Genomic DNA, 23,504 nt, shown 5'->3' on the forward strand with positions numbered 1-23,504 from the left:
ACTTTTCTGAACCCAGTCACCAACTTCTGCTGTTTCTATCTTGAATCAGCCACCATTGACATATCATTGGTGAACTACAACTGACTCACTTCCCAGGCTCTCTCATCCCAACAGACTGCATACTTGCCCCTCTCTTCAGAACTCTTACATTTACCTCCCTCACCGACCCATCCATAAACAGATTAAACAACCATGGTAACGTCACCCTTGCTGCAGACCAACCTTCACTGTGAACCAATCACTCTCCTCTCTTCATACTCATGCACATGCTTTACACCCTTGATGAAAACTCCTCACTGCTTCTAGTACCTTACATCCCACACCATATATTCTGAAGACCTTCCACAAAGCATCTCTATCAACCCTATTATATGCCTTTTTCAGATCCATAAGAGCCACATACACATCCATCTGTTTTTCTAAGTATTTCTTGCATACATTCTTCAAAGCAAACACCTGATCTACACATCCTTAACCTCTTTTAAAACGATACAGCTCCTCCCCAGTCTGATTCTCTGTACATTCCTTTACCCTCTCAATCAATACCATCACATGTAATTTTCCAGGTATACTCAAGAAACTTAAACCTATGTAGTTTGAACACACACCTTTATCCTTTATACAGTGGCACAATACATGCATTTCTCCAATCCTCAGGCACTTCACCATAATTTATACATACACTGAATATCCTTACCAACCAATCAACAACACAGTCACCTCCTTCCTTAATAAATTCAGCATCAATACCATCCAATCTTGGAACCTGCCACATTTCAGTTTCTGGAAGGATTTTACCTTTTTTTCCTTTTCACCAAACCACTCTCCCTGACTCTCTCACTTTGCCTGCCATCCCATCCCAAATGCCCTACATCTGCCATGCTTATCATCAGACACATTCAACAATCCTTCAAAATACTCACTCCTTCTCATTGCATCACTACCTGTTATCACTTCTCCCTTTTCTCCCTTTCCCGATGTTCCCATTTGTTCTCTTGTCTTTCACATTGATTACCTTCTTCCAAAACATCTTCTTTATTATCATAATCATGTTTAATCGCTGTTTCACATGTCAGCAAGGCAGCTCCAGGAAACAAGAAGAATGGCCCATCCATTCGTATACACATATATATACATAAATGCCCATACATGCACATATACATATAGATGAAATACATATCAATATATACACTTATACATGCACATACTCAGACAGATACATATATATACATGTACATATTCATTCTTGCTTGCCTTTGTCCATTCTGGCGCTACCCTGCCCCATAGGAAACTGCATTGCTTCTCCCTGCTTCAGCACTAGGAAAACAGACAAAAAAGATGCCACATTCTTTCACACTCAGTCCCTAGCTGTCATGTGTAATGCACCAAAACTACAGCTCCATATCTACATCCAGGCCAAACAGACCTTTCCATGGTTTACCCCAGACGTTTCAAATGCCCTGGTTCATTCCACTGACAGCATGTCAACTGCAGTATACCACGTCATTCCAATTCACTCTATTTCTTACACGCCTCTCGCTCTTCTGTACGTTCAGGCCCTGTTCACTCAAAATCTTTTTCACTCCATCCTTCCACCTCCAATTTGGCCTCCCGCTTCTCCTTGTTCCCTCTACCTCTGACACATATATCCTCTTTGTCATTCTTTCCTCACTCATTTTCTCTGTGTCCAAATCATTTCAACACACCCTCTTCTGCTCTCTCAACCACAGTATTTATTTCCACACATCTCTCTTACCCTTTCGTTACTTACTCAATCAAACCACCTCACACCACATATTGTCCTCAATCATTTCATTTGCAACACGTCCACCCTTCTCCATACAACCCTGTCTGTAGCCCATGCCTCACAGCCATATAACATTGTTGGAACATACCCATTTTTGCTGTCCGAGATAAAGTTCTCTCCTTCCATATATTCTTCACAGCTCCCAGAACTTTTCCCCCTTCCCCACCCTGTGACTCACTTCCGTTTCCATGATTCCATTTCGCTGTTAAGTACACTCCCAAATATCTAAAACACTGCACTTCCTCCAAATTTTCTTCATTCAAATTTACCTCCCAATTAACTTGTCCCTCAACCCTATTGAACCTAATAACCTTGCTCTTATTCACATTTACTCTCAACTTTCTCCTTTCACTTTTTTTTCCAAACTCAGTCACCAACTTCTGCAGTTTTGTGCTCGAATCAGCTACTAGAGCTAATATCATCGGCGAACAACAACTGACTCACTTCCCAGGCCCTCTCATCCCCAACAGACTGCATACTTGCCCCTCTCTCCAAAACTCTTGCATATACCTCCTTAACTACCCCATCCATAAACAAATTAAACAACCATGGGGACATCACACACCCCTGCCGCAGACTGACCTTTGCTGGGAACCAATCACTCACTTCTCTTCACACCTGTACACATGCCTTACATCTTTGTAAAAACTTATCACTGCTTCTAGCAACTTATAAAAAATTTTCACTGCTTGTAGAAACTTACCTCATAAAACTTTTCACTGCTTCTAGCAACTTACCTTCCACACCATATACTCTTAAGACCTTCCACAAAGCATCATTATCCACTCTATCATATGCCTTCTCCAGATCCATAAATGCTATATACAAGTCCATCTGTTTCTCTAAGTAATTCTCACATACATTCTTCAAAGCAAACACCTGATCCACACATCCTCTACCACTTCTGAAACCAATGCTCTTCACCAGTCTGATGCTCTGTACATGTCATCACCCTCTCATTAATTCTCTCCCATATACTTTCCCAGGAATACTCAACAGAGTTAGCCTTTGTAGTGTGAACACTCACCTTTATCCCCTTTGTCTTTGCACAATGGCACTATGCATGCATTCCACCAATCCTCAGGCATTTTACCATGATCCATACATATATTGAATATCCTTAGCAACCCGTCAACAACACAGTCACCCCTATTTTAATAAATTCCACTGGAATACCATCCAAACTAGCCACCTTGCCAGATTTCATCTCCTGCAAAACTTTCACTACCTCTTTTCTGTTTACCAAACCATTCTCCCTGATCCTCTCACTTCACACACCATCTCAACCAAAACACCCTATATCTGCAACTCTCATCAAACACATTCAACAGACCTTCAAAATACTCACTCCATCTCCTTTTCACTTCACCACTACTTGTTATTACCTCTCCGTTAGCCCTCTTCACTGATGTGCCCATTTCTTATGTTGTCTTACGCACTTTATTTACCTCCTTCAAAAACATCTTTTTATTCACCCTAAAATTAAATGATACTCTCTCTCCAGCTCTCATTTGCCCTCTTTTTCACCTCTTGCACCTTTATCTTCACCTAAACAGACGAAAGAATGGCCCAACCCACCCACATACACATATATATACATACACATCCACATATGCAAATATACATACCTATAAATCTAAATGTACACATATATATACACACACAGACATATACAGTTATACACATATACATAATTCACACTGTCTGCCTTTATTTATTCCCATCGCCACCCCACCACACATGGAATAACAACCCGCTCCCCCCCTCATGTGTGCGAGGTAGCGCTAGGAAAAGACAACAAAGGCACCATTCGTTCACACTCAGTCTCTAGCTGTCATGTAATAATGCACCGAAACCACAGCTCCCTTTCCACATCCAGGCCCCACAGAACTTTCCATGGTTTACCCCAGACGCTTCACATGCCCTGGTTCAATCCATTGACAGTACGTCGACCCCGGTATACCAAGTCGATCCAATTCACTCTATTCCTTGCCTGCCTTTCACCCTCCTGCATGTTCAGGCCCCGATCACTCAAAATCTTTTTCACTCCATCTTTCCAATTTGATCTCCCACTTCTCCTCGTTCCCTCCACCTCTGACACATATATCGTCTTGGGCAATCTTTCCTCACTCATTCTCTCCATGTGACCAAACCATTTCAAAACACCCTCTTCTGCTCTCTCAACCACACACTTTTTATTTCCACACATCTCTCTTACCCTTACATTACTTACTCGATCAAACCACCTCACACCACATATTGCCCTGAAACATCTCATTTCCAGCACATCCACCCTCCTGCGCACAACTCTATCAATAGCCCACGCCTTGCAACCATACAACATTGTTGGAACCACTGTTCCTTCAAACATACCCATTTTTGCTTTCTGAGATAATGTTCTCGACTTCCAAACATTCTTCAAGGCTCCCAGAATTTTCGCCCCCTTCCCCTCCCTATGATTCACTTCCGCTTCCGTGGTTCCATCTGCTGCCAGATCCACTCCCAGATATCTAAAACACTTTACTTCCTCCAGTTTTTCTCCATTCAAACTTACCTCCCAATTGACTTGACCCTCAACCCTACTGTACCTAATAACCTTGCTCTTATTCACATTTACTCTTAACTTTCTTCTTTCACACGCTTTACCAAACTCAGTCACCAGCTTCTGCAGTTTCTCACATGAATCAGCCACCAGCGCTGTATCATCAGCGAACAACAACTGACTCACTTCCCAAGCTCTCTCATCCACAACAGACTGCATACTTGCCCCTCTTTTCAAAACTCTTGCATTCACCTCCCTAACAACCCCATCCATAAACAAATTAAACAACCATGGAGACATCACACACCCTTGCCGCAAACCTACATTTACTGAGAACCAATCACTTTCCTCTCTTCCTACACGTACACATGCCTTACATCCTCGATAAAAACTTTTCACTGCTTCTAACAACTTTCCTCCCACACCATATATTCTTAATACCTTCCACAGAGCATCTCTATCAACTCGATTATCATATGCCTTCTCCAGATCCATAAATGCTACAGACAAATCCATTTGCTTTTCTAAGTATTTCTCACATACATTCATCAAAGCAAACACCTGATCCACACATCCTCTACCACTTCTGAAACCACACTGCTCTTCCCCAATCTGATGCTCTGTACATGCCTTCACCCTCTCAATCAATACCCTCCCATATAATTTACCAGGAATACTCAACAAACTTATACCTCTGCAATTTGAGCACTCACTCTTAGCCCCTTTGCCTTTGTACAATGGCACTATGCAAGCATTCCGCCAATCCTCAGGCACTTCATCATGAATCTTACATACATTAGATAACCTTACCAACCAGTCAACAATACAGTCACCCCCTTTTTTTAATAAATTCCACTGCAATACCATCCAAACCCTCTGCCTTGCCGTCTTTCATCTTCCGCAGTGCTTTTACTACCTCTTCTCTTTTTACCAAATCATTTTTCCTAACCCTCTCACTTTGCACACCACCTCGACCAAAACACCCTATATCTGCCACTCTTATCATCAAGCACATTCAACAAACCTTCAAAATACTCACTCCATCTCCTTCTCACATCACCACTACTTGTTATCACCTCCCCATTATTCCCCTTCACTGAAGTTCCCATTTGTTCCCTTGTCTTACGCTCTTTATTTACCTCCTTCCAAAACATCTTTTTATTCTCTCTAAAATTTAATGATACTCTCTTACCCCATCTCTCATTTGCCCTCTTTTTCACTTCTTCCACCTTTCTCTTGAGCTCCTGCCTCTTTCTTTTATACATCTCCCACTCATTTGTATTATTCCCCTGCAAAAATCGTCCAAATGCCTCTCTCTTCTCTTTCACTAATAATCTTACTTCTTCATCCCACCACTCACTACCCTTTCTTATCTGCCCACCTCCCACACTTCTCATGCCACAAGCATCTTTTGCGCAAGCCATCACTGCTTCCCTAAATACATCCCATTCCTCCCCCACTCCCCTTACCTCCTTTGTTCTCAGCTTTTTCCATTCTGTACTCAGTCTCTCTTGGTACTTCCTCACACAAGTCTCCTTCCCAAGCTCGCTCACTCTCACTATTCTCTTCACCCAAACATTCTCTCTTCTTTTCTGAAAACCTCCACAAATCTTCACCTTTGCCTCCACAAGATAATGATCAGACATCCCTCAAGTTGCACCTCTCAGCACATTAACATCCAAAAGTCTCTCTTTCACGCACCTATCAATTAACACATAATCCAGTAATGCTCTCTAGCCATCTCTCCTACTTACATAGGTATACTTATGTATATCCTCTTTTTGAACCAGGTATTCCCTATCACCAGTCCTTTTTCAGCACATAAATCTACAAGCTCTTCACCATTTCCATTTACAACACTGAACACCCCATGTATACCAATTATTCCATCAACTGCTACATTACTCACCTTTGCATTCAAATCACCCATCACTATAACCCGCTGTCGTGCATCAAAACCACTAAGACACTCATTCAGCTGCTCCCAAAACACTTTCCTCTCATGATCTTTCTTCTCATGCCCAGTTGCATATGCACCAATAATCACCCATCTCTCTCCATCCACTTTCAGTTTTACCCATATCAATCTAGAGTTTACTTTCTTACACTCTATCACATACTCCCACCACTCCTGTTTCAGGAGTAGTGCTACTCCTTCCCTTGCTCTTGTCCTCTCACTAACCCTTGACTGTACTCCCAAGACATTCCCAAACCACTTTTCCCCTTTACCCTTGAGCTTTGTTTCACTGAGAGCCAAAACATCCAGGTTCCTTTCCTCAAACATACTACCTATCTCTCCTTTTTTTCTCATCGTGGTTACATCCACACACATTTAGAGACCCCAATCTGAGCCTTCGAGGAGGATGAGCACTCCCCGCGTGACTCCTTCTTCTGTTTCCCCTTTTAGAAAGTTAAAATACAAGGAGGGGAGGGTTTCTAGCCCCCCTGCTCCCGTCACCTTTAGTCGCCTTCTATGACACGTGAGGAATGCGTGGGAAGTATTCTTTCTCCCCATCCCCAGGGATAATATATATATATATATATATATATATTTTTTTTTTTTTTTTTTTCATACTATTCGCTATTTCCCGCGATAGCGAGGTAGCGTTAAGAACAGAGGACTGGGCCTTTGAGGGAATATTATACTTTGTCGCCGTCTCCCGCGTTTGCGAGGTAGCGCAAGGAAACAGACGAAAGAAAATGGCCCAACCCCCCATACACATGTATATACATACGTCCACACACACAAATATACATACCTACACAGCTTTCCATGGTTTACCCCAGACGCTTCACATCCCTTGATTCAATCCACTGACAGCCCGTCAACCCCGGTATACCACATCGCTCCAGTTCACTCTATTCCTTGCCCTCCTTTCACCCTCCTGCATGTTCAGGCCCCGATCACACAAAATCTTTTTCACTCCATCTTTCCACCTCCAATTTGGTCTCCCTCTTCGCCTTGTTCCCTCCACCTCCGACACATATATCCTCTTGGTCAATCTTTCCTCGCTCATCCTCTCCATGTGCCCAAACCACTTCAAAACACCCTCTTCTGCTCTCTCAACCACGCTCTTTTTATTTCCACACATCTCTCTTACCCTTACGTTACTCACTCGATCAAACCACCTCACACCACACATTGTCCTCAAACATCTCATTTCCAGCACATCCATCCTCCTGCGCACAACTCTATCCATAGCCCACGCCTCGCAACCATACAACATTGTTGGAACCACTATTCCTTCAAACATACCCATTTTTGCTTTCCGAGATAATGTTCTCGACTTCCACACATTCTTCAAGGCCCCCAGAATTTTCGCCCCCTCCCCCACCCTATGATCCACTTCCGCTTCCATGGTTCCATCCGCTGCCAGATCCACTCCCAGATATCTAAAACACTTCACTTCCTCCAGTTTTTCTCCATTCAAACTCACCTCCCAATTGACTTGACCCTCAACCCTACTGTACCTAATAACCTTGCTCTTATTCACATTTATTCTTAACTTTCTTCTTCCACACACTTTACCAAACTCAGTCACCAGCTTCTGCAGTTTCACACATGAATCAGCCACCAGCGCTGTGTCATCAGCGAACAACAACTGACTCACTTCCCAAGCTCTCTCATCCCCAACAGACTTCATACTTGCCCCTCTTTCCAAAACTCTTGCATTTACCTCCCTAACAACCCCATCCATAAACAAATTAAACAACCATGGAGACATCACACACCCCTGTCGCAAACCTACATTCACTGAGAACCAATCACTTTCCTCTCTTCCTACACGTACACATGCCTTACATCCTCGATAAAAACTTTTCACTGCTTCTAACAACTTTCCTCCCACACCATATATTCTTAATACCTTCCACAGAGCATCTCTATCAACTCTATCATATGCCTTCTCCAGATCCATAAATGCTCCATACAAATCCATTTGCTTTTCTAAGTATTTCTCACATACATTCTTCAAAGCAAACACCTGATCCACACATCCTCTACCACTTCTGAAACCGCACTGCTCTTCCCCAATCTGATGCTCTGTACATGCCTTCACTCTCTCAATTAATACCCTCCCATATAATTTACCAGGAATACTCAGCAAACTTATACCTCTGTAATTTGAGCACTCACTCTTATCCCCTTTGCCTTTGTACAATGGCACTATGCACGCATTCCGCCAATCCTCAGGCACCTCACCATGAGTCATACATGAGTCATACTCAACAAACTTATACCTCTGTAATTTGAGCACTCACTCTTATCCCCTTTGCCTTTGTACAATGGCACTATGCACGCATTCCGCCAATCCTCAGGCACCTCACCATGAGTCATACATACATATATATATATATATATATACACATATGTATATATATATATACACATATATATTATCCTAAGGGTTAAATGTCACTTGCAACTATGGATAGAATTAGGAAAAAAATTCTGTTGTGTCATTTACCCTGCGTCCTTCCCAAGCATGTTTGCTCACTTTGTTATGCAACATTTCCATGCATCCGTGTGTCCTCAGCCTAACAAATTGATGACTGTTTCTAAGGCACCAGTGATAGTAATATTGATTCAATGAATGTTGAATGAAATTTATATCACAATAGAAAAGTAGTCTTGATAATGGTATAGAGGAGATAAAGAGTAGAATACTTTAGAATAAGTGGTGGCAGGTACAGGGGTCCCCAACTTATGAGTATTTGACCTATGAACACTCATTCTTATGAACAAGCTCAAAAAACAATATTTAATTCCCAATCCAACATACAATCAATTATTCATATTATGAACAGCAGAACTGCATATTTTTCATTAAGTGTTGCTTGATATGATGTTCTGTTCCCTTTATTTACTTCAGAATGCAATACATGATACATTTCATGGCTAAGTACAGGTTTTTTTACTCTAATTTTATGCAGTTCTTTATATTTTCCAACATATGAACAGATTGACTTACAAACAGGATTCAGGAATCTGACTTATTCATAACCTGGGGACCCCTCTATATATATGTTTAGTAGATCGCTCAGGTAATTCTACAGTGAATAACAAAACTGTGTGTAGAACTATGCATAACTTTTGTATTAGAAAAGTATGTAAATAAAACATAGTGACTAAGTGATTTATCAGAAAATTATATTGATAAACCATTTGTGTAAACCCTATGATGCATGGGAAACATGGTATGTTTACATTATCTGTCTCCCAGAATGGCATTTTGAATTTTTTTTTTTATAAACATGTATACTGGGGCATCCCTAAATTTTCAGGGCTTAGTAGTTTAGTGGTTATTATGTGTTTGTATACCTTGAATGAAATAACTGAGAAGTGAAAATTGTAAAAGCTGAGAAATTGAAGGACATACAAATAAACAATAGTATCATACTTTACTTACATGTAAGCTCATAGATATTCATCTTGTATAACCTTATTCACATTCTATCAATTACTTTATTTCTTTATGTGAAATGTCACTTAAAGATTCTACAGGTTGTTTTTCACAATACAGTGGGTACCAGGAAGTGATGTAGTGGTGGCTCAAAGTCGTGAGCAGTTGTGTGTATGGTACAACATTGACACACCTGAAAGAGTCACTACGTTCCAAATTAAAGGAGAAGTTGTAGATGTCGAGAGGGCTGATGGAAGGACAGAGGTATGTGTAATATAAGTGTTAACTATTACCTGATATCTTCATGATTACTAGCATGAGCTATATATATATATATATATATATATATATTATCCCTGGGGATAGGGGAGAAAGAATACTTCCCACGTATTCCCTGCGTGTCGTAGAAGGCGACTAAAAGGGGAGGGAGCGGGGAGCTGGAAATCCTCCCCTCTCAATTTTTTTTAATTTTCCAAAAGAAGGAACAGAGAAGGGGGCCAGGTGAGGATATTCCCTCAGTGGCCCAGTTCTCTGTTCTTAACGCTACCTCGCTAACGCGGGAAATGGCGAATAGTTTGAAAAAAAAATATATATATATATATATATATATATATATATATATATATATATATATATATATATATATATATATATATTCAAAACCTTCAAAATACTCACTCCATCTCCTTCTCACATCACCACTACTTGTTATCACCTCCCCATTTGCGCCCTTCACTGAAGTTCCCATTAGCTCCCTTGTCTTACGCACTTTATTTACCTCCATCCAGAACACCTTTTTATTCTCCCTAAAATTTAATGATACTCTCTCACCCCAACTCTCATTTGCCCTTTTTTTCACCTCTTGCACCTTTCTCTTGACCTCCTGTCTCTTTCTTTTATACATCTCCCACTCAATTGCATTTTTTTCCCTGCAAAAATCGTCCAAATGCCTCTCTCTTCTCTTTCACTAATACTCTTACTTCTTCATCCCACCACTCACTACCCTTTCTAATCAACCCACCTCCCACTCTTCTCATGCCACAAGCATCTTTTGCGCAATCCATCACTGATTCCCTAAATACATCCCACTCCTCCCCCACTCCCCCCGCTTCCATTGTTCTCACCTTTTTCCATTCTGTACTCAGTCTCTCCTGGTACTTCCTCACACAGGTCTCCTTCTCAAGCTCACTTACTCAAACCACCCTCTTCACCCCAACATTCACTCTTCTTTTCTGAAAACCCATACAGATCTTCACCTTAGCCTCCACAAGATAATGATCAGACATCCCTCCAGTTGCACCTCTCAGCACATTAACATCCAAAAGTCTCTCTTTCGCACGCCTGTCAATTAACACGTAATCCAATAACGCTCTCTGGCCATCTCTCCTACTTACATAAGTATACTTATGTATATCTCGCTGTCTCCCGCGTTTGCGAGGTAGCGCAAGGAAACAGACGAAAGAAATGGCCCAACCCCCCCCATACACATGTATATACATACGTCCACACACGCAAATATGCATACCTACACAGCTTTCCATGGTTTACCCCAGACGCTTCACATGCCTTGATTCAATCCACTGACAGCACGTCAACCCCGGTATACCACATCGCTCCAATTCACTCTATTCCTTGCCCTCCTTTCACCCTCCTGCATGTTCAGGCCCCGATCACACAAAATCTTTTTCACTCCATCTTTCCACCTCCAATTTGGTCTCCCTCTTCTCCTCGTTCCCTCCACCTCCGACACATATATCCTCTTGGTCAATCTTTCCTCACTCATTCTCTCCATGTGCCCAAACCACTTCAAAACACCCTCTTCTGCTCTCTCAACCACGCTCTTTTTATTTCCACACATCTCTCGTACCCTTACGTTACTCACTCGATCAAACCACCTCACACCACACATTGTCCTCAAACATCTCATTTCCAGCACATCCATCCTCCTGCGCACAACTCTATCCATAGCCCATGCCTCGCAACCATACAACATTGTTGGAACCACTATTCCTTCAAACATACCCATTTTTGCTTTCGGAGATAATGTTCTCGACTTCCACATATTCTTCAAGGCCCCCAGAATTTTCGCCCCCTCCCCCACCCTATGATCCACTTCCACTTCCATGGTTCCATCCGCTGCCAGATCCACTCCCAGATATCTAAAACACTTCACTTCCTCCAGTTTTTCTCCATTCAAACTCACCCTCAACCCTACTGTACCTAATAACCTTGCTCTTATTCACATTTACTCTTAACTTTCTTCTTCCACACACTTTACCAAACTCAGTCACCAGCTTCTGCAGTTTCTCACATGAAGCAGCCACCAGCGCTGTATCATCAGCGAAACACAACTGACTCACTTCCCAAGCTCTCTCATCCCCAACAGACTTCATACTTGCCCCTCTTTCCAAAACTCTTGCATTTACCTCCCTAACAACCCCATCCATAAACAAGTTAAACAACCATGGAGACATCACACACCCCTGCCGCAAACCTACATTCACTGAGAACCAATCACTTTCCTCTCTTCCTACACGTACACATGCCTTACATCCTCGATAAAAACTTTTCACTGCTTCTAACAACTTTCCTCCCACACCATATATTCTTAATACCTTCCACAGAGCATCTCTATCAACTCTATCATATGCCTTCTCCAGATCCATAAATGCTACATACAAATCCATTTGCTTTTCTAAGTATTTCTCACATACATTCTTCAAAGCAAACACCTGATCCACACATCCTCTACCACTTCTGAAACCACACTGCTCTTCCCCAATCTGATGCTCTGTACATACCTTCACCCTCTCAATCAATACCCTCCCATATAATTTACCAGGAATACTCAACAAACTTATACCTCTGTAATTTGAGCACTCACTCTTATCCCCTTTGCCTTTGTACAATGGCACTATGCACGCATTCCGCCAATCCTCAGGCACCTCACCATGAGTCATACATACATTAAATAACCTTACCAACCAGTCAACAATACAGTCACCCCCTTTTTTAATAAATTCCACTGCAATAACATCCAAACCTGCTGCCTTACCAGCTTTCATCTTCCGCAAAGCTTTCACTACCTCTTCTCTGTTTACCAAATCATTTTCCCTAACCTTCTCACTTTGCACACCACCTCGACCAAAACACCCTATATCTGCCACTCTATCATCAAACACATTCAACAAACCTTCAAAATACTCACTCCATCTCCTCACATCACCACTACTTGTTATCATATATATATATATATATATATATATATATATATATATATATATATATATATATATATATATATATACATATATATATATATAGGAACGGGGGGCTGGAAATCCTCCCCTCTCATTTTTAATTTTCCAAAAGAAGGAACAGAGAAGGGGGCCAAGTGAGGATATTCCCTCAAAGGCTCAGTCCTCTGTTCTTAACGCTACCTCGTTAATGCGGGAAATGGCAAATAGTATAAAAAAAAAAGTGGTAGAGGATGTGTGGATCAGGTGTTTGCTTTGAAGAATGTATGTGAGAAATACTTAGAAAAGCAAATGGATTTGTATGTAGCATTTATGGATCTGGAGAAGGCATATGATAGAGTTGATAGAGATGCTCTGTGGAAGGTATTAAGAATATATGGTGTGGGAGGCAAGTTGTTAGAAGCAGTGAAAAGTTTTTATCGAGGATGTAAGGCATGTGTACGTGTAGGAAGAGAGGAAAGTGATTGGTTCTCAGTGAATGTAGGTTTGCGGCAGGGGTGTGTGATGTCTCCATGGTTGTTTAATTTGTTTATGGATGGGGTTGTAAGGGAGGTAAATGCAAGAGTCCTGGAAAGAGGGGCAAGTATGAAGTGTGTTGGGGATGAGAGAGCTTGGGAAGTGAGTCAGTTGTTGTTCGCTGATGATACAGCGCTGGTGGCTGATTCATGTGAGAAACTGCAGAAGCTGGTGACTGAGTTTGGTAAAGTGTGTGGAAGAAGAAAGTTGAGAGTAAATGTGAATAAGAGCAAGGTTATTAGGTACAGTAGGGGTGAGGGTCAAGTCAATTGGGAGGTGAGTTTGAATGGAGAAAAACTGGAGGAAGTGAAGTGTTTTAGATATCTGGGAGTGGATCTGTCAGCGGATGGAACCATGGAAGCGGAAGTGGATCATAGGGTGGGGGAGGGGGCGAAAATTTTGGGAGCCTTGAAAAATGTGTGGAAGTCGAGAACATTATCTCGGAAAGCAAAAATGGGTATGTTTGAGGGAATAGTGGTTCCAACAATGTTGTATGGTTGCGAGGCGTGGGCTATGGATAGAGATGTGCGCAGGAGGATGGATGTGCTGGAAATGAGATGTTTGAGGACAATGTGTGGTGTGAGGTGGTTTGATCGAGTAAGTAACGTAAGGGTAAGAGAGATGTGTGGAAATAAAAAGAGCGTGGTTGAGAGAGCAGAAGAGGGTGTTTTGAAATGGTTTGGGCACATGGAGAGAATGAGTGAGGAGAGATTGACCAAGAGGATATATGTGTCGGAGGTGGAGGGAACGAGGAGAAGAGGGAGACCAAATTGGAGGTGGAAAGATGGAGTGAAAAAGATTTTGTGTGATCGGGGCCTGAACATGCAGGAGGGTGAAAGGAGGGCAAGAAATAGAGTGAATTGGAGTCATGTGGTATACAGGGGTTGACGTGCTGTCAGTGGATTGAAGCAAGGCATGTGAAGCGTCTGGGGTAAACCATGGAAAGCTGTGTAGGTATGTATATTTGCGTGTGTGGACGTGTGTATGTACATGTGTATGGGGGGGGGGGTTGGGCCATTTCTTTCGTCTGTTTCCTTGCGCTACCTCGCAAACGCGGGAGACAGCGACAAAGTATAAAAAAAAAAAAAAAAAAAAAAAAAAAAATATATATATATATATATATATATATATATATATATATATATATATATATATTCCTGGGGATAGGGGAGAAAGAATACTTTCCACGTATTCCCTGCGTGTCGTAGAAGGCGACTAAAAGGGAAGGGAGCGGGGGGCTGGAAATCCTCCCCTCTCGTTTTTTTTTTTTTAATTTTCCAAAAGAAGGTACAGAGAAGAGGGCCAGGTGAGGATATTCCCTCAAAGGCCCAGTCCTCTGTTCTTAACGCTACCTCGCTATCGCGGGAAATGGCGAATAGTATGAAAAAAAAAAAAAAAAATATTTTTTTTTTTTTTTTTTGCTTTGTCGCTGTGTCCCGCGTTTGCGAGGTAGCACAAGGAAACAGACGAAAGAAATGGCCCAACCCACCCCCATACACATGTATATACATACGTCCACACACGCAAATATACATACCTACACAGCTTTCCATGGTTTACCCCAGATGCTTCACATGCCCTGATTCAATCCACTGACAGCACGTCAACCCCGGTATACCACATCGATCCAATTCACTCTATTCCTTGCCCTCCTTTCACCCACAATATATATATATATATATATATATATATATATATATATATATATATATATATATATATATATATATATATATATATTTTTTTTTTTTTTTGTTGCTGTCTCCCGCATTTGCGAGGTAGCGCAAGGAAACAGACGAAAGAAATGGCCCAACCCACCCCCATACACATGCCTTGATTCAATCCACTGACAGCACGTCAACCCCGGTATACCACATCGCTCCAATTCACTCTATTCTTTGCCCTCCTTTCACCCTCCTGCATGTTCAGGCCCCGATCACACAAAATCTTTTTCACTCCATCTTTCCACCTCCAATTTGGTCTCCCTCTTCTCCTCGTTCCCTCCACCTCCGACACATATATCCTCTTGGTCAATCTTTCCTCACTCATTCTCTCCATGTGACCAAACCATTTCAAAACACCCTCTTCTCCTCTCTCAACCACGCTCTTTTTATTTCCACACATCTCTCTCACCCTTACGTTACTTACTCGATCAAACCACCTCACACCACACATTGTCCTCAAACATCTCATTTCCAGCACATCCATCCTCCTGCGCACAACTCTATCCATAGTCCACGCCTCGCAACCATACAACATTGTTGGAACCACTATTCCTTCAAACATACCCATTTTTGCTTTCCTAGATAATGTTCTCGACTTCCACACATTCTTCAAGGCTCCCAGAATTTTCACCCCCTCCCCCACCCTATGATCCACTTCTGCTTCCATGGTTCCATCCGCTGCCAGATCCACTCCCAGATATCTAAAACACTTCACTTCCTCCAGTTTTTCTCCATTCAAACTCACCTCCCAATTGAATTGACCCTCAACCCTACTGTACCTAATAACCTTGCTCTTATTCACATTTACTCTTAACTTTCTTCTTTCACACACTTTACCAAACTCAGTCACCAGCTTCTGCAGTTTCTCACATGAATCAGCCACCAGCGCTGTATCATCAGCGAACAACAACTGACTCACTTTCCAAGCTCTCTCATCCCCAACAGACTTCATACTTGCCCCTCTTTCCAATATATATATATATATATATTTTTTTTTTTTTTTTTTTTTGCCGCTGTCTCCCGCGTTTGCAAGGTAGCGCAAGGAAACAGACGAAAGAAATGGCCCAACCCACCCCCATACACATGTATATACATACGTCCAAACACGCAAATATACATACCTACACAGCTTTCCATGCTTTACCCCAGACGCTTCACATGCCTTGATTCAATCCACTGACAGCACGTCAACCCCGGTATACCACATCGCTCCAATTCACTCTATTCCTTGCCCTCCTTTCACCCTCCTGCATGTTCAGGCCCCGATCACACAAAATCTTTTTCACTCCATCTTTCCACCTCCAATTTGGTCTCCCTCTTCTCCTCGTTCCCTCCACCTCCGACACATATATCCTCTTGGTCAATCTTTCCTCACTCATTCTCTCCATGTGCCCAAACCATTTCAAAACACCCTCTTCTGCTCTCTCAACCACGCTCTTTTTATTTCCACACATCTCTCTTACCCTTACGTTACTTACTCGATCAAACCACCTCACACCACACATTGTCCTCAAACATCTCATTTCCAGCACATCCATCCTCCTGCGCACAACTCTATCCATAGCCCACGCCTCGCAACCATACAACATTGTTGGAACCACTATTCCTTCAAACATACCCATTTTTGCTTTCCGAGATAATGTTCTCGACTTCCACACACTCTTCAAGGCTCCCAGAATTTTCACCCCCTCCCCCACCCTATGATCCACTTCTGCTTCCATGGTTCCATCCGCTGCCAGATCCACTCCCAGATATCTAAAACACTTCACTTCCTCCAGTTTTTCTCCATTCAAACTCACCTCCCAATTGACTTGACCCTCAACCCTACTGTACCTAATAACCTTGCTCTTATTCACATTAACTCTTAACTTTCTTCTTTCACACACTTTACCAAACTCAGTCACCAGCTTCTGCAGTTTCTCACATGAATCAGCCACCAGCGCTGTATCATCAGCGAACAACAAGGTGAAGATTTGTATGGGTTTTCAGAAAAGAAGACTGAATGTTGGGGTGAAGAGGGTGGTGAGAGTAAGTGAGCTTGGGAAGGAGATATGTGTGAGGAAGTACCAGGAGAGACTGAGTACAGAGTGCAAAAAGGTGAGAACAATGGAAGTAAGGGGAGTGGGGGAGGAATGGGATGTATTTAGGGAATCAGTGATGAATTGCGCAAAAGATGCTTGTGGCATGAGAAGAGTGTGAGGTGGGTTGATTAGAAAGGGTAGTGAGTGGTGGGATGAAGAAGTAAGATTATTAGTGAAAGAGAAGAGAGAGGCATTTGGACGATTTTTGCAGGGAAAAAATGCAATTGAGTGGGAGATGTATAAAAGAAAGAGACAGGAGGTCAAAAGAAAGGTGCAAGAGGTGAAAAAGAGGGCAAATGAGAGTTGGGGTGAGAGAGTATCATTAAATTTTAGGGAGAATAAAAAGATGTTCTGGAAGGAGGTAAATAAAGTGCGTAAGACAAGGGAGCAAATGGGAACTTCAGTGAAGGGCGCAAATGGGGAGGTGATAACAAGTAGTGGTGATGTGAGAAAGAGATGGAGTGAGTATTTTGAAGGTTTGTTGAATGTGTTTGATGATAGAGTGGCAGATATAGGGTGTTTTGGTCGAGGTGGTGTGCAAAGTGAGAGGGTTAGGGAAAATGATTTGGTAAACAGAGAAGAGGTAGTAAAAGCTTTGCGGAAGATGAAAGCCAGCAAGGCAGCAGGTTTGGATAGTATTGCAGTGGAATTTATTAAAAAAGGGGTGACTGTATTATTGACTGGTTGGTAAGGTTATTCAATGTATGTATGACTCATGGTGAGGTGCCTGAGGATTGGCGGAATGCGTGCATAGTGCCATTGTACAAAGACAAAGGGGTTAAGAGTGAGTGCTCAAATTTCAGAGGTATAAGTTTGTTGAGTATTCCTGGTAAAGTATATGGGAGGGTATTGATTGAGAGGGTGAAGGCATGTACAGAGCATCAGATTGGGGAAGAGCAGTGTGGTTTCAGAAGTGGTAGAGGATGTGTGGATCAGGTGTTTGCTGTGAAGAATGTATGTGAGAAATACTTAGAAAAGCAAATGGATTTGTATGTAGGATTTATGGATCTGGAGAAGGCATATGATAGAGTTGATAGAGATGCTCTGTGGAAGGTATTAAGAATATATGGTGTGGGAGGCAAGTTGTTAGAAGCAGTGAAAAGTTTTTATCGAGGTTGTAAGGCATGTGTACATGTAGGAAGAGAGGAAAGTGATTGGTTCTCAGTGAATGTAGGTTTGCGGCAGGGTTGTGTGATGTCTCCATGGTTGTTTAATTTGCTTTTGGATGGGGTTGTTAGGGAGGTGAATGCAAGAGCTCTGGAAAGAGGGGCAAGTATGAAGTCTGTTGGGGATGAGAGAGCTTGGGAAATGAGTCACTTGTTGTTCACTGATGATACAGCGCTGGTGGCTGATTCATGTGAGAAACTGCAGAAGCTGGTGACTGAGTTTGGTAAAGTGTGTGAAAGAAGAAAGTTAAGAGTAAATGTAAATAAGAGCAAGGTTATTAGGTACAGTAGGGTTGAGGGTCAAGTCAATTGGGAGGTAAGTTTGAATGGAGAAAAACTGGAGGAAGTAAAGTGTTTTAGATATCTGGGAGTGGATCTGGCAGCGGATGGAACCATGGAAGTGGAAGTGAATCATAGGGTGGGGGAGGGGGCGAAAATCCTGGGAGCGTTACAGAATGTTTGGAAGTCGAGAACATTATCTCGGAAAGCAAAAATGGGTATGTTTGAAGGAATAGTGGTTCCAACAATGTTCTATGGTTACGAGGCGTGGGCTATGGATAGAGTTGTGCACAGGAGGGTGGATGTGCTGGAAATGAGATGTTTGAGGACAATATGTGGTGTGAGGTGGTTTGATCGAGTAAGTAATGTAAGGGTAAGAGAGATGTGTGGAAATAAAAAGAGCGTGGTTGAGAGAGCAGAAGAGGGTGTTTTGAAATGGTTTGGGCACATGGAGAGAATGAGTGAGGAAAGATTGACCAAGAGGATATATGTGTCGGAGGTGGAGGGAATGAGGAGAAGTGGGAGACCAAATTGGAGGTGGAAAGATGGAGTGAAAAAGATTTTGAGTGATCGGGGCCTGAACATTCAGGAGGGTGAAAGGCGGGCAAGGAATAGAGTGAATTGGATCGATGTGGTATACCGGGGTTGACGGGCTGTCAGTGGATTGAATCAGGGCATGCAAAGTGTCTGGGGTAAATCATGGAAAGTTGTGTGGGGCCTGGATTTGGAAAGGGAGCTGTGGTTTTGGGCATTATTACATGACAGCTAGAGTCTGAGTGTGAACGAATGGGGCCTTTGTTGTGGTTTCCTAACGCTACCTTGCACACATGAGGGGGGAGGGGGTTGGTTGTTATTCCATGTTTGGCGGGGTGGCGATGGGAATGAATAAAGGCAGACAGTATGAATTATGTACATGTGTATGTATGTATATGTCTGTGTATGTATATATATGTATACATTGAGATGTATAGGTATGTATATTTGCGTGTGTGGACGTGTATGTATAAACATGTGTATGTGGGTGGGTTGGGCCATTCTTTCGTCTGTTTCCTTGCGCTACCTCGCTAACGCGGGAGACAGCGACAAAGCAAAATAAATAAATAAATAAATATATATATACACGCAAATATACATACCTATACATCTCAACATATACATATATATATATATATATATATACACACACACAGACATATACATGTATACACATGTACATAATTCATACTGTCTCCCTTTATTCATTCCCATCGCTACCTAGCCACACATGGAATAACAACCCCCTCCCCCCTCATGTGTGCAAGGTAGCGCTAGGAAAGACAACAAAGGCCTCATTCGTTCACACTCAGTCTCTAGCTGTCATGTAATAATGCACTGAAACCACAGCTCCCTTTCCACATCCAGGCCCCACACAACTTTCCATGGTTTACCCCAGATGCTTCACATGCCCTAGTTCAATCCATTGACAGCACGTCGACCCCAGTATACCACATCGTTCCAATTCACTCTATTCCTTGCACGCCTTTCACCCTCCTGCATGTTCAGGCCCCAATCACTCAAAATCTTTTTCACTCCATCTTTCCACCTCCAATTTGGTCTCCCACTTCTCCTCATTCCCTCCACCTCCGACACATATATCCTCTTGGTCAATCTTTCCTCACTCATTCTCTCCATGTGACCAAACCATTTCAAAACACCCTCTTCTGCTCTCTCAACCATACTCTTTTTATTTCCACACATCTCTCTTACCCTTACTTTACTTACTCGATCATACCACCTCACACCATATATTGTCCTCAAACATCTCATTTCCAGCACATCCACCCTTCTGCGCACAACTCTATCATAGACCACACCTCGCAACCATACAACATTGTTGGAACCACTATTCCTTCAAACATACCCATTTTTGCTTTCTGAGATAATGTTCTCGACTGCCACACATTCTTCAACACTCCCAGGATTTTTGCCCCCCTCCCCCTCCCTATGATTCACTTCCGCTTCCATGGTTCCATCCGCTGCCAAATCCACACCCAGATATCTAAAACACTTCACTTCCTCCAGTTTTTCTTCATTCAAACTTACCTCCCAATTGACTTGACCCTCAACCCTACTGTACCTAATAACCTTGCTCTTATTCACATTTACTCTCAACTTTCTTCTCTCGCACACTTTACCAAACTCAGTCACCAGCTTCTGCAGTTTCTCACATGAATCAGCCACCAGCGCTGTAACATCAGCGAACAACTGACTCACTTCCCACACTCTCTCATCCACAACAGACTTCATACTTGCCCCTCTTTCCAAAACTCTTGCATTCACCTCCCTAACAACCCCATCCATAAACAAATTAAACAACGATGGAGACATCACACACCCCTGCCGCAAACCTATATTCACAGGGAATTAATCACTTTCTTATCTTCCTACACGTACACATGCTTTATATCCTCGATAAAAGCTTTTCACTGCCTCTAACAACTTGCCTCCCACACCATATATTCTTAGTACCTTCCACAGAGCATCTCTATCAACTCTATCATATGCATTCTCCAGATCCATAAATGCTACATACAAATCCATTTGCTTTTCTCAGTATTTCTCATATACATTCTTCAAAGCAAACACCTGATCCACACATCCTCTGCCACTTCTGAAACCACATTGCTCTTCCCCAATCTGATGCTCTGTACATGCCCTCACCCTCTCAATCAATACCCTCCTATATAATTTCCTAGGAATACTTAACAAACTTGTACCCTGGGGATAGGGGAGAAAGAATACTTCCCATGCATTTGTCACATGTCGTAGAAGGCGACTAAAGGGGATGGGAGCAGGCGGCTAGAAACCCTCCCTTCCCTGTATTTCTAACTTTCTAAAAGCGGAAACAGAAGAAGGAGTCACGCGGGGAGTGCTCATCCTCCTCGAAGGCTCAGATTGGGGTGTCTAAATGTGTGTGGATGAGAAAAAAGGAGTGATAGGTAGTATGTTTGAGGAAAGGAACCTGGATGTTTTGGCTCTGAGTGAAACGAAGCTCAAGGGTAAAGGGGAAGAGTGGTTTGGGAATGTCTTGGGAGTAAAGTCGGGTTAGTTAGAGGACAAGAGCAAGGGAAGGAGTAGCACTACTCCTGAAACTCTAGATTGATATGGGTAAACCTGAAAGTTGATGAAGAGAGATGGGTGATTATTGGTGCATATGCACCTGGGCATGAGAAGAAAGATCATTAGAGGCAAGTGTTTTAAGAGCAGCTGAATGAGTGTGTTAGTAGTTTTGATGGATGAGACTGGGTTATAGTGATGGGTGATTTGAATGCAAAGGTGAGTAATGTCGAAGTTGAGGGAATAATTGGTATACATGGGGTGTTCAGTGTTGTAAATGGAAATGGTGAAGAGCTTGTAGATTTATGTGCTGAAAAAGGACTGGTGATTGGGAATACTTGGTTTAAAAGAGAGATATACATAAATATACGTATGTAAGTAGGAGAGATGGCCAGAGAGCGTTATTGGATTACATGTTAATTGATAGTCGTGCAAAAGAGAGACTTTTGGATGTTAATGTGCTTAGAGGTGCAACTGGAGGGATGTCTGATCATTATCTTGTGGAGGCGAAGGTGAAGATTTGTAGAGGTTTTCAGAAAAGAAGGGAAAATGTTTGGGTGAAGAGAGTGGTGAGAGTAAGTGAGCTTGGGAAGGAGACTTGTGTGAGGAAGTACCAGGAGAGACTGAGTACAGAATGGAAAAAGGTGAGAACAAAGGAGGTAAGGGGAGTGTGGGAGGAATGGGATGTATTTAGGGAAGCAGTGATGGCTTGCGCAAAAGATGTCTGTGGCATGAGAAACGTGGGAGGTGGGTTGATTAGAAAGGGTAGTGAATGGTGGAATGAAGAAGTAAGATTATTAGTGAAAGAGAAGAGAGAGGCATTTAGATGGTTTTTGAAGGGAAATGATGCAAATGAGTGGGAGATGGATAAAAGAAAAAGGCAAGAGGTCAAGAGAAAGGTGCAAGAGGTGAAAAAGAGGGCAGATGACAGTTGGGGTGAGAAAGTATCATTAAATTTTAGGGAGAATAAAAAGATGTTTTGGAAGGAGGTAAATAAAGTGCATAAGACACTGGAACAAATGGGAACTTCAGTGAAGGGGGCTAATGGGAGGTGATAACAAGTATTGGTTATGTGAGAAGGAGATGGAGTGAGTATTTTGAAGGTTTGTTGAATGTGTTTGATGATAGAGTGGCAGATATAGGGTGTTTTGGTCGAGGTGGTGTGCAAAGTGAGAGTGTTAGGGAGAATGATTTGATAAACAGAGGAGAGGTAGTAAAAGCTTTGTGGAAGGTGAAAGCCGGCAAGGCAGTGGGTTTGGATGGTATTGCAGTGGAATTTATAAAGAAAGGGGGTGACTGTATTGTTAAGTGGGTGGTAAGGTTATTTAATGTATGTATGACTCATGGTGAGGTGCCTGAGGGTTGGCAGAATGCTTGCATAGTGCCATGGTACAAAGGCAAAGGGGATAAAAGTGAGTGCTCAAATTACAGAGGTATAAGTTTGTTGAGTATTCCTGGTAAATTATATGGGAGGGTATTGATTGAGAGGGTGAAGGCATGTACAGAGCATCAGATTGGGGAAGAGCAGTGTGTTTTCAGAAGTGGTAGAGGATGTGTGGATCAGGTGTTTGCTTTGAAGAATGTATGTGAGAAATACTTAGAAAAGCAAATGGATTTGTATGTAGCATTTATGG

At 42.3% G+C, this 23,504-nt stretch overlaps 1 protein-coding gene across 1 annotated transcript in view; it reads left to right on the top strand.

Annotated features, from left to right (window-relative positions):
- The window catches only part of Oseg2 (intraflagellar transport protein Oseg2), a 560,852-nt gene that overhangs the window by 171,515 nt on the left and 365,833 nt on the right, over window positions 1-23,504 (top strand). Inside the window, exon 11 of the mRNA XM_071675913.1 lies at window positions 9,872-10,015. Coding sequence (XP_071532014.1) covers window positions 9,872-10,015 — 144 coding nt within the window. The remainder of the gene's footprint in view (window positions 1-9,871; window positions 10,016-23,504) is intronic.

The sequence above is a fragment of the Panulirus ornatus genome, chromosome 21 (assembly GCF_036320965.1).
Source record: "Panulirus ornatus isolate Po-2019 chromosome 21, ASM3632096v1, whole genome shotgun sequence".
Classification (NCBI taxonomy): domain Eukaryota; kingdom Metazoa; phylum Arthropoda; class Malacostraca; order Decapoda; family Palinuridae; genus Panulirus; species Panulirus ornatus.